At 41.1% G+C, this 12,881-nt stretch overlaps 1 protein-coding gene across 2 annotated transcripts in view; it reads right to left on the bottom strand.

Annotated features, from left to right (window-relative positions):
* The window catches only part of sntg1 (syntrophin, gamma 1), a 40,885-nt gene that overhangs the window by 14,123 nt on the left and 13,881 nt on the right, over positions 1-12,881 (bottom strand). The window contains exons 4-12 of one of the 2 annotated variants that reach the window (XM_039601900.1): positions 10,559-10,693; positions 8,451-8,507; positions 8,206-8,263; positions 8,074-8,117; positions 7,694-7,735; positions 7,223-7,349; positions 6,587-6,669; positions 6,146-6,276; positions 4,000-4,129 (exon numbers count right to left, since the gene is read on the bottom strand). In XM_039601900.1, coding sequence (XP_039457834.1) covers positions 4,000-4,129; positions 6,146-6,276; positions 6,587-6,669; positions 7,223-7,349; positions 7,694-7,735; positions 8,074-8,117; positions 8,206-8,263; positions 8,451-8,507; positions 10,559-10,693 — 807 coding nt within the window. The remainder of the gene's footprint in view (positions 1-3,999; positions 4,130-6,145; positions 6,277-6,586; positions 6,670-7,222; positions 7,350-7,693; positions 7,736-8,073; positions 8,118-8,205; positions 8,264-8,450; positions 8,508-10,558; positions 10,694-12,881) is intronic. The other variant, XM_039601901.1, reaches the window with a different exon arrangement.

The raw sequence follows: 12,881 nt of genomic DNA, 5'->3' as shown, positions 1-12,881 counted from the left end.
CTAGCAACTAAATAACAGAGCAATTCAGTCTTAGGCTGTTATAAAAACAACTAAATTGCCTTCCAATTTAAGGAAATTGGTCTCAAAATTCATGACAGCACACTGTAAACCAAACAACTGCATAATGAAAGGTGAACAGCTCTCTGACAGAGGTGGACAGACACTTAACAGTGGAGCTGCTCAATGCCACTGAGCTACAGCTTTGAAAATTGCCTCAGAATCGAATCAGCACCTGTGAGCCCAAGTCTCAGCAGAAAATACTGGAACGAGCTGGAAAACCTGAAGCACAGCTGTGCTAAAGAAACCACAAGGTCAAGGCACAAAGACATAACCTGGTGTGGGGAGCAGTAAACAAGAAAGAAATGAGTCATGACGAATGAGTCACGATTCAAGCTCATTCTTACTTCTGATTTGATTCACAATTACATTTGGAAGGGAGGCGGCAGGACGAGTTCAGCCTACGATATCTGTTGCTTCGCTGTGCAGCTGACTAGTGGGAGTTGTTAGAAGCAATGGAGTAAAAAAACTTCCCTTCATAATGTTTCCACACTCCTTCAAATGATGCCTTAAAGTGCGCTGCTAAATAAATTCAAGAGTGGTTTCATGAACACCGGGATGGCCTCTCCAGTCACCAGACCTGAACATCACGGAGCCTTTTTGGGGATTTGTGTAGTGCTGAGTGGATTTCCTCCTCCATCATCGCCCAGAGAACTGGAGGCACTTTTTTTCGTGATGAATGCTTCAGTGTTTGAGTACAAACAGATCAGCTGAAATGTAAGCGAGCGAAGGATGACCCCCGGCCTCCATTAGAGCCTTAATTTTAATATATCTCTGTCTCATTTCCATGATTTTCTCTGGTTCTTAAGTCTATCACTCTATTAACATTTACTTTGAGCTCACGATGCAAAGCCACAAATAAGTTTGGTGGTTTTATGGCGTTTTTAAAATCTCTGTAGGACAATTTGTGGCTGATGTGCAGCACAATCAACCAATCAATAAATCCTTTATTTGTCTCTGGAGCGTAATCAGTTTTATAGTGGTGGAATAACAACAGGATGAAACCACAAAGCACATTAGCATGTAATATAAATACAATTATTATGCAAATTCTAAAATATGCCAGACCCTGACTGGGTAAAGTGTATCTGGACTCACAATGTAGCTGGAAGACTCAAATTAAATAGTTATGTAATACTCTCTAATACTTACAGTATGTGCGGTTAGTTACACTGTGCAGACATGTTGGTCTGGTGATTTGCTCCAGACTAAAATATCTCAACATCTGCATCTGGATTTAGATTTTGGACAGATTTGTGATTCCCAAACATGCATGGAAGGAGTCACAATGATGTCACCTAAAGCTTTATGTTCAACAGTTTTGAAGCACTAGCAGGAGAAGTTAGCCATGATTTTTCCCATAAGACAATTTTTTTGATTTGGATCATTTTTATTTATATTTTTAATGTAGTAACTCAACAACATAGTGATTTACACATGTGCCAACCATGGTTTGATGCTGTGAGGAGACACAAATTCCTTTGGGGTTGCGTCAGGAAGGGCATCAAATAGTGCTTTCACTATCACACTGCTTGCTCAAAGGGGGGTGTTTACTGTTGGGGTTTTCTCTGTATCATTGGAGGGTCTTTACCTTACAATATAAAACATCTTGCTGTAAATTTGGCACCATAATAATTAAAATTGTACTTAATTCAACTGAAAATATGCAGAGCTACCCACTGCAGTGACTCCTTCTGAATAGGGGACTAGAAGAAAGTGTTCTTGGGTACCAGCAAACAGCAAACAGACATTTCCACACCTTCATAAGCATGTTTACAGTTTAGGTTTAGGCAACAAAATTACCTGATTAGGTTCGAGAAAAGAGACAAATGCATATCTTCAACGAGTCTGTCTCACAGAAAGCTCTAAAGGCCAAGACAATACGCACGCCCTACTTTGTTGTTGATATTATAAAAAATGGGAACATTTTATTTAAAAAGAAAAAAAGACGCTATCTTGAATACGCTTTGAAATTAGCAACTGAGACCATAAATCATCTGAAAAATGTTTACTGAGGTAACAAATCCAGTGAGTAGTGGGCTACTTTTCTTGTAGCCTTACTGCAACCTTCTCCTTTTGCTAATCAGATGAGTCGCCTCCTGCTGGCCATTAGAAAGAATGCAGCTTCCACTAGCTTTATCATTCAGACCTCGAGGCTATATCTTTCAGTTAGTATAACAGATTTGTAAATCCCAAGAAAACAGAGTGCAATTTTAAGACAGGGAACCTCTGACTTTTTTTTAAAGCCCATCTTCATCTTGTGACATTTGTGTTAACAACTGGACAGCTTGCACTCTCAGCCTTTTATCATCATCCTCTCATCATGAACTGTAATCACATTGATGATCACATAGTTTTTAATGTGGAGTTTAAATTTATTTGTGCGCAATATTTCACTGTATTTTCCTCAATCTGCTCACTCCTACGATAGTGAAAGGTTGTAAATGATGCAGTGTAAACAACAATACAGTTTGTGACCATGGTGAGTGGTGAATGGACATGTATTTGTGTAACACTTTCTAGTCTTGCTGACCACTTAAAGCATTTTTACACTGCGAGCCACATTTAGCCATCCACACACAGTCATACAGCGCTTTTTTTTCCAGGCACTTAAGCTATCACACCAGCTCACACACCGGCGGAAACATCGAGGGCAATCTGGGGCTTAGTATCTCGCTCAAGGACACAAGGCCAACACCAGCAGTACCGCTGAAGTCGGTGATGCTTTATGAACAAATCAGTGCAGATTTTGAAAATTTAAAAACCCCATCTCACATGGAATATTACACTGCATCTGGACATTCTCTGCATTCACATTCACATGCAATTCACATGCTGATGTGAATTCCTCAGTCACATCAGCATGTGACTGATGACCACAAGAAATCATCACCAAGGGGAAAGACAAGTGACAAGCTGCAAAAATAACCGTAAGATCACTTTCTGATGAGTAAAGTCAAAATAAACAATCTTTTTTTTTAATGTCATTCAGTACGACGTCTTTTCTCTCAGCAGATATCTTCACAATCCACATCCATCTACTGTATGTTACCAGCTCACTCACACACTTCACTAAGTACTCAGGCCAGAACAGGAATACATTCTCAACTGTTAAAACTGCTGGCAGTGAGTCATCAGTGTTATGTTTAGTATGTCCCTCACTTCGTCCACTCCAATTAATCAGGGCTCCATTATCCCCCCAAGACTCTCTCTCGCTCTCTCTCACACACACACACACACACACACACACACGCACACACATGCCGCCATGCCAAGGGACACATGATAATTACAAATCCCTGATTTTAACTGCTGCTCAGTCAGTGCCATGTTTTTATCTACCTAGATAGTAATTCCTAAAAAATACCAGAAGTTTCTACATGGAAAAGAATGAAAATACACCTAAATATAAAATGTTAAATGTATCAATTTTTAATATATGAGCCATGATGTGCAGCAATGGAGCTTGTTAAGCAGTATTGGTATTTCAGACCCCTGCTGAGCATGACCACTCATCTGAAAACACATAAACAGGTTTTCCACAAAGCTGAAGTAGAGCTTGGAAAATTGTATTCACAATAAGAGAAAGAATACAACGCAGTCATTTCTCAGTTTCTTGCTGCCTTGTGGTTTCATTTTAATGCAATATTTTTGGATGAATTATAGATAATATGAGTGCATACTGGTAGCTGGAAGGAATAAGTGTAGTACAGTGAGGCTGCTGTTATTGTGACTTCGAGCACTCAGGAATAAAATTTAACTTTATTCGTAGTGAGAAGGCCCATTAGTACGTGTCTACGGCCCTTAATGTTGTGACATTCAGAAAGGAACTGTTAGATAATCCACAAACTGCAAGCGTGTTGCATGAACACCCAAACCAATTTCCTGCTGGTTTACATGTGGGACCACGAGAGCTAACAACTGTTATTGCTTCTTACTCACATTGTGCTTGGTGAGGCTGGAAATGTTGCTTGCGATTGCCTGAAGCCAGTCCAAGCATTCTTCTGCTGTGGGAAACTGTATAACTCCACTGCAAACACCATCCACTGCTATGACCTGGAAAGCATTTTTCCTGAAAGAGTAAAAAAACACAAGCCAAAGATCAGGGGAGGATTTCAAATATTTTACACATTGATATTTAGTTTCTGTTTTTATTTTAAAACGGGATTAGAGACAGTTCATTACATCCCAGCACTGGAAACTCTTCCTCTGGGATTCCTGTGATAACAAACTAAGCAAAACTGACTGTGGTGAAAAATGCTGCTGTTTAATAACTTGAATCCTGAAAAACTGAGCGTCCAATTTTCCAAGATTAATTAATTTAGCAACGTAAGCTAAGTGCAAGCTCACTAATTAGTTACTTTGCTTGTTTAGGCGATCCACATGCATAATATGACAACAGTTTGGGGGGAATTTATATTTCTTTCTCTCTTTTAATTTTTTTGAATACTGCACTACTTTTGGAAGAGGCTGTTCAGGTGATGAAACACCTCAAAATATTAAAATGGAAGAGACTAAATGTGAATCAGGTTATAGCTCCAAAGGAATAGCTGATGTTCACTTCTTTTTTGAATATAAACCAAAAGCCGTGCCTGCAATATGAAAAATAAATGCAAAAACATATCCAGCAATATGCAGTTATTGAGATAAAACCAGAACAGTTACATATGTGATCTGCCCAGATTACAGGTTTAAATGTATTTATTGGCAGCTGCATGGCGTCGTATAACATGTTCTGTTTCTGGTTTGTGTTCACACAGTTTTTTTTTTTTTTTAAGGGAACCTGCAGGAGTAACTATAAAGAGATGCAGACAGTGAAGCTGCTCACACTTATAAAATGCCATCTAATGGTAGAGGATTGATAGTCTCTGTGTGTTATACAAATCTTTCTAGAAACACATGTTAAGTCCTCTGGCAGTTCAATAAGGAGAGATCGTTTGGACGATTTAAAGATATTTATTGCGAAAGAGAAATTAATGAATCTATTCTGTGATAAGACTTGGAACGAGATCCCATTGGTGACGGGATTTAGGAGTGCACCTCCCAATGTCTAGACACTGGTGGTGGTGAAAATGAAGATGAAGATGAAGGTTGGATGGAGGTCTGAGTGACTCGGGTGAGGTGGAGATGGGGAGGTTGGTTTCACAAATGAGAGCCAGAAAGGAAGAATGACGGAGAACACATTTAAACCACACAGAGTAGAGGCTGATTGGCTCAAAGAAGATGATGTCAGCATTGAGTTTGATAGTGTGGGAAAGTGGCAGTGATGTAATGAACAGACTGGCAGCCCAGGAAAGCAGGCAGATGAGTGATTATAGATCTTCCTTATTGAACTTACATATATAGAGCCTTTCTACTCTAACTGAGCACTTAATACAAGCTTTGGGTGCACACAATCTGGGGTTCAGTATCTTCCACAAGAGTACTTTAAGGTGTATTTTAACAGCAGCCAGGGAATCGATCCACCAACCTTCCGACTGGTAGATGATCTGTTTCACCTTCTACCTCCTGAGTCACAGCTGCCACCGGGTGTTTCCTACAGGGGACTGTATGATTGTGGGAGTTCGTTCTAATATTGTAGGGTTTTACTTTACACTGTAAAGCACCATCAGACAGCTGTTGTGAACTGGAACTACAAATACAGTATATGTACTACTGTATATATAAAATAGTTTCTTTCGCTTCGTGGTAAACTTCACTATCATGTCCCTTTTCTGCTCCAGACAGGCGTCAGGCAACGAACTATTGGCTCTTTGGTTCAGTTACCATAATCCTTTTCTCTGCATATCCAAAGAGTTGCCCAAACTGACACAAGCAGAGGAACATAAATCTGGCTTTACTCACTAACCCAACCAAACCACAAGGCACCAGTGAGGCATAAGTTAAAGTGTTAACCCAGCCAAATACTGATCGTGGGGAGTGAAAACTCCCTGTGTTTAATGGGATACTCTACACAGTCTATTTATAGATGGAGCATTGCAGTGTGCTCTGTTTGAAAATCCCCAAGCATTTAAAATGTAAGAGATCTCTGCACTAACATCTTAAGAAGAAAGAAACTGACACTTCAGCACGAAGTCCCAGAGCTCACCTGGAAACGTCAGAGCCGGGGATATACTGTGACAAGCGTGAGTGTAGCAGAGGAATAAGGCGCAGGTCCACCCATCTCTTCTCCCAGCGAAGCCCTGGGGACGTGGGCCAGGACGAGCAGGACAGGGTGTCCTGCAGAAGTGCGAAACCGAAGTTAGAAGAGATGGCCCTTTCCCACCTCCAGCACTTGAAGCTATTCACATGTCAAAGAGCCCGAGTCCTACTGCAACTATACGGTTGTTGCGCATGCACAAACAGCACAAGCTGCAGATTAAAAGTGATTTGCCGTCCTCAAAAGATAAAGATAGAACATCCCAGCTATCAGCAAGCAGTGACAGTTGCATGGAAACAACTTTCTGGCATCGGGAACGCTGATGCTGTGTAGTTACAAAAGGACAGCTACTGAATCAGCCAATCAAAAGAAAGGCTAATGAAAAAGTACCGTGTTGTTAGGATGGTAGTTCAAGTGCAGGCCACTATCACACAGAGGAGAGGAGGTCCCACTACTCTGGTCACTGGGGATGCCTGCAGCACACAAGAAAACAACAATAAACCCACAGCTACACCCCCGTCTATTTCAAGGTTTCTAGCAGCAATGAATCACAGCCATCATCTAAAGCGTGTTACTTTGTTCTGCTGCTCAAGTCGGCTCCAGCTCTCTGCCAATTTGTATTCCGTTGACTGGCTGGATGGCCAGTCAACCTGCCCTATATACGCAAATGAAAGGATTTCATGAAACGCTTTCCTGTCTCACAATAAAGCTCTGACATACGAGAGCAATCAATCCCGCCATTTTGTTAATTACTTCAGTTTAGTCTTTAGCATCTTTTGTGAAGCTTGAGATGGGTTTACTCCTCAAAGCAGCATCTTTACTCAGTGCTTAACAAGACAGGAAGTCCAAAATAAATGGAGCAGGAGCTGGGCGTATTTTTCTTTATTTCTCTCAAGTCGACTCAAATTTATTGTTTCCAGGGCGACCAATTCTAGACAGGAAAAAAAAAACCCCCACCAGCTATAAATACTCTTGGCCAATTATTTTCCACAGCGGTAATAGTGATTATGTACTTAGACCTAATACCGGGGTGAATGAGAGGGTTCTCACATGTACAGTCCTCACAAAGGGGCAGTTTCAAAAAGGCTGGAGTCTTCTTTAAGAAAGAGACCGTGAGAGTCACTTCTTCACCAGCATTTCTTAAAACCTGGACCTGGAAGGCAAAAAAACAAACAAACCTTGGGAATATATTTTTTTGGGTCTTCTTTACAGGAGCTGTAAACTGTGAGGTTTTTCTCGCTGATTGCTTGCTGTGATGAAACATGGTGTGCCAAAGCCTCGCTAAGAATGGAAATCCAAGATAAGGGATTTACAGAGTGCAAGTTTTATGCTCCTTACTCACACATATTGCTTACAGATGAATTTAGGCAGGAATGAAAGAGGAAAAAAATTGGCTTTACATGTCAGAAAGATACAAATCATGAAGTGAGACAAGATAAGCTGTTGAAAGAGTTGTTGCAGTGGTGAGAAACTATGAGATATGAGCTGACAGCTTACCACTTCCTCGTGGCGATAGCTCCTGACATTTATTCCATTTATCTGGAAACAACAATAACACGGTTAGCCTAAATGATACTGCTGGCATCATATCACTGTAGCTTTATCTTCAAAATGATTAATGGGGCCAGCATAATAATTGTTATGACATCTGCGGCGAAAACTGTTGCCATGTGGGAGATTTTCTTTAATCGATTTATTTATTTATTTTGGCTGTAAGAGATGCAACAAATTAAAGACCTTTATTAGCCTATAGGGATGCATAATTATGCCACACAGTTTTATGGACATGTGGCGCATGAATTATTAAAGAACGAGGAAACGTGTTACCTCGCGGTGTGGGATGAGCTGTGTAAACGCGCATTAATGCGGCGTGTTACCTGAAGGATGCCGTCTCCGATGAAAAGCAGCCCAGACAGTTCAGCTGGAAAGAGAACAGTCGCTTTAACGGAAACAAACAAGAGGAGGGGAAAAACGACAGGAAGTGGGGAAAAAAAACCCTGACATTATACCTTTCTGCTCCTTTGATATTTTTGATATCACAACAGGGATTTTGTGCTCTGCTCCACCCTAGAGAGAGAAATCAAAAAGAATTGGATTACGAAGGTATCGCAAATGGAGAACAAGACTCTTGAGATCAACATCCTTGGCTGACACAGTTGTTGCACATTGACAAGGAAATAATCAATACCACTTGTTCAGACTTAATTCTAGGAGCTTGGGAGGAGCGGCCCTAATCTGCTGGGATCTAAATTACCTTGATGCTCAGACCGAACCCTCCAATCGTCTGCCTCCTGATCGTTACAGTCCTCTCCTGCAGTTAGAAAGAAGAGTTTAGACTGCAGCACATGATTTCAGGCTGTGGAAATGTGGAATCGTTATCATGTTTAAGTCCACATGGACAAAGATAACCAACCAGTCATTAAAGCTATCTAACTCCTGAAGCTTTTCTTTAGCAGTTTTAATGATTACAACATTATTTAATACAAAACAGGAATGTAGTTTATTGATTTCAGCATAAGTTTGAGCATTTTACAAATATTTGCCTTCTTCTGGTACTTTTTGCTTTATTGTGTGTTTTCTTCTCTCAGGTGTAGATTATGGATTTTCTTTTACAGTGCCTTACTGGCCACTTTAGTAGGTACACCGGTTCAACTCTTCATTAATGCAAATATCTAGCCAGCCAATCACATGGCAGCAACTCAGTGTCTTTAAGGATGCAGAAATGGTCAAGACAAGCTGCTGAAGTTCAAAATGAGCATCAGAATGCAGGGAAAAAGGTGATTTTTGTGATTTTGAAGTAGTTTTGATGTAGTGTGGTTGTTTGTGCTCAGAAACATGTTTCAGAAACTGCTGATCTACTGGGATTTTCCCACACAGCCATCTCTAGGGTTTACAGAATGGTTGGAAAAAAGAAAAAATATCCAGTGAGAGCTGGGTGAAAATGCCAGGTCTGAGGAGAATGGACAGACTGCTTCCAGCAGATGGAAAGGCATATATCAGCTAGTTACAATCAAGAACATTGAAAGACGTGGACTACAGCAGCGTAAGACAACACCAGGTGATACTCCTGTCAGCTACGAGCAGGAAACTGAGGATACAGTTCATGTTCTTAGCAGGCAGGAGATTGGAAAACGTTGCCTGGTCTAATAAGTCTCAATTTCCGCTGCAACATTCAGATGGCAGGGACAGAATATGGCATAAACGTCATGAAAGCGTGGATCCATCCTGACCTGTGTAAACATTTCAGACTGCTAGTGGTGGTGTAATAGTGTGGGGGGATATTTTCTGGGTTTTTAAACACCACAGTCTACCTGAACACTGCCACACAGAAGACCACATCCATCCCTTTATGACCACAGTGTACCCATCTTCTAGTGGCTGCTTCCAGCAGGATAACGCAGCATGTTACAAAGCTCAAGTCATCTCAGACTGACAGACAATAAGTTCACTGTAGTCAAATGGCCCCCACAGTCTCAACAGAGCACCTCTGGGTTGTGCTGAACAGGAGAGTCACATCGTGGATGTGCAGCCAACAAACCCACAGCAACTGTGTGACGCTGCCGTGTCAACACGATCCAAAAGATGATCTCTGAGGCAATGTTTCCAGCACCTTGTTCAATCGATGCCATGAAAATTTAAAGAAGTGCTGATGTAGGTGAAGGTGTACCTACTAACGTCACCAGTGAGTGTATTTTATGTTTTGCAACATCTTTTGAAGCTAAAAATTGTCTCGGGTGGGCTCTGATACATTTTTCAATGACAGTCAGGCTTGTATGGCATCGAATATGATCCGCCACAATCAAAACACTCTGTTGCTCAAGGTGCATGCATGCAGCGTATTCAGCAATTTCTTAAATGAAATGTAAAATTCAATCCAAATATTCAACTGAACTCGGTCACCAACACTTGGACTGATACGTTACAGTTGTATTTGCATACCGGTGCCTTTGCCCTTTTCGCTGATTATTAATGATGTTTCACAGGACACAAACCTCCATTTGTCATTTGAAGATTTTTATCCAGGAAAATGTTATTGAATGAATAATTCCATTTTGGGAAAGGTCACGGACTCGGGTCTCAGCTGAATATTTTTTTTTTGCAGAAGAAACCCGCGCAATAATTAATGTGAAGGAAAAGTTGTCAGGGGTGATGACAAGTGAGAGCTAAATGTTAAACTCAGTAGGTGAATTACTATTTAATGACTACACTTGATTTATGAGGAATAGATTCACTCGTGTAGGCTTTCCATTAACACAGACACTGAGCTGTGTTCTCAGCGTTTTCGTGTTGTAACCTTCATTACCCTGCGCTGCTGTATACGTTACTGATTTCAGCGTCTGTAATTATGTCTGGGTTACTTACGCTCGAATAGAAAGGTTCTCCTGACACACAGATGACATCTTGCTCTTGAATGGTCAGAATATCTTTGGCCAAGTGTAGTCGAATATTAAACGGCTCCTCATTACCTTCTTGCATCAAATAAATCCCAGTCTTTGTCTGTGAACAGTCAGAGAGATAAAATCATTCATCATCCCTCCATGACTAAATTAACTGGCCATGAAATGAAATGTCATTGAGAATACTCGCTGCAGAATGAACATGGAAATTAGGAAACAGGGTTTTGGTGTCTATTATTTTCTTCTTCTCTTTTTTAAATTACTCTTCTTGTTAAGGCTAATGTCGGAACAAATAACCACAATAGCAGCTCTGAGCAATAAACAACCATTTTGGATAACAAAATACACAAGAAAACAATTGATATATGGCTTATAAGCCGCATTCTGCGAATCCAAATAACACTTTTGTACCCTCTGTGTGCTTTATACCTCCACACTGAGACACAGAAACCCAAATTATATCATCACATTGTATTATTATATCAAATGGTGACAAATTAAGAAGCTGTGAAATTCAGTGGCTCAAATCAAATCGGCCTCTGCATTTGAATCTCCCTGCTTTCCACGAGCGAGCGTGAGAGCGGCGTGTGTGTTTCCAGTGAACCGTTTAAAACACGCTAATCTGCATACATTTGCATTCTGCGTATCCTTCCTCATCCCCAGCTAATTGTGATGCCTGTCCTGTCCTTGACTTAAAAAGGTCTACATAAAAGGAGCACCTTCACCTGACAAGACTGCTAATAGAAGAAAGCCACCAGTGTCAGCATCCTTGTCGCCCAGGATACGCCACTCATCAGTTAACAAGACAGGCTGGTTGCACGGCTGCTGTTCTCAGACAGAGAGAGAGCGAGAGTATCTCTCAAAAATTGCGGGTCAAACTTGAATCAAAGTCAGTTTGCGGAGCATATTATCTTTCACCCTTAATGAGGAACGTGAAGAGCCGAGCCCTCGCCTGCAGCTGCAGCGTGAGAAATGAAATGAGGGAGCCATTAATTCACATTATTTGAGGTAATGCGTGTCTGTGTGAAAGTCATTAGCCAAGCGAAATGAGGGTAGTAGTGTTTGTATATTAGCCGGGTCAGACAGCATCTCAGGTGACTGAGCATTATTTGACCCGCTGCAGTGCTTGTATTGTACATAATGAACCTCATCCTTTATCCTATTTTATAATTCACTGTGATTCACACCACCCCCGAAACACCCCACCATTATCAGCTGTAGTCTGCTGGCGTGCATGTGGCAAACTACGAGGAAATCTTATTTTAATCAAGGGCCATCACAGCGAACGCCAAACAAGATGAAATTTTTTAAAAAGGAAAATACATTTTTCTGATCTTTCCTATCAAAAGGACCTGCAGTGAACTTTGTTGCATTTTGAGAAAAGACGGTCGAGGAGCAAAAACAGAAAACCAGCTTGTCAACATCGCGTGCCTCGCATCACAGCTCCTCCCAGCTGTGAGATGCGATGCAAGGCAGAGATGCGAGGAAGCTGCCCAAAGAGAAATCCTCGGTTCCTCGGGTCAGTCTTTAGCAGCATCAGTTACTTGTGATGTGCTGCAAAACTGTCAACCCAGCTGGTACGAGCGCCCAAAGAACCTCTTCTCTTACAGGCCTGTAGCATAAAAAAGAGGTCTTTATTTGTTTCGATGCACACTTTGATCAACATGGCTGCTCTGTAATGGCAGAATCACTGTTAATGATTTAGTTATCATTGAACATTCCTTTTAATCTTCTAAGTCAGTGTTGTTGGGGTGGGTTTTTTTGTTATGATTTCCGAGCTATTTATTTACTTGCAGCACCATCTGCACAATGATGCACCATACAGCAGCGTCAGATTGCAAATTTAAAAAATAAATAAATAAAAAGCTGCGGCTCTGATGATCTGTATATTTTACATCTCCTCATTCATCCATTAAGCGAGTGAAAAAAGCTGCGACTCTGTGACGCCAACACATTTAGCAAGTAATCAGCCTGTATTTTCTGAACTGTCAAGATTAATCACCCTCCCATGAGTGTATTGTGTTGCATCACAACTGCAACTTTGTTCTGTCATAGGCGCTGCAAGAAAAAACTTGCAGCATGTATACATCATTCCAGCATATAAAAGACTTCAGCACAGGGTACACCTGTGTTTCCTCACTCTTACTCATCCAGTAGCCTCCACTCTCCGTGCATTTTCCAGGTCAGGGAAGGAGAGAGGATGCAAGTAAGCAGAAGTTAGCATGATGAAAAGCACAGAGTGTTTCGGTGTGCCTTTGTGCCGGCATGTTACATGGCTAGCCTTGCTA

This window comes from Oreochromis aureus, linkage group 18 (genome assembly GCF_013358895.1).
Source record: "Oreochromis aureus strain Israel breed Guangdong linkage group 18, ZZ_aureus, whole genome shotgun sequence".
Lineage (NCBI taxonomy): Eukaryota > Metazoa > Chordata > Actinopteri > Cichliformes > Cichlidae > Oreochromis > Oreochromis aureus.
The sequence above is the reverse complement of the archived record's forward strand: the minus strand, read 5'-3'. Positions and strand labels throughout refer to the sequence as shown.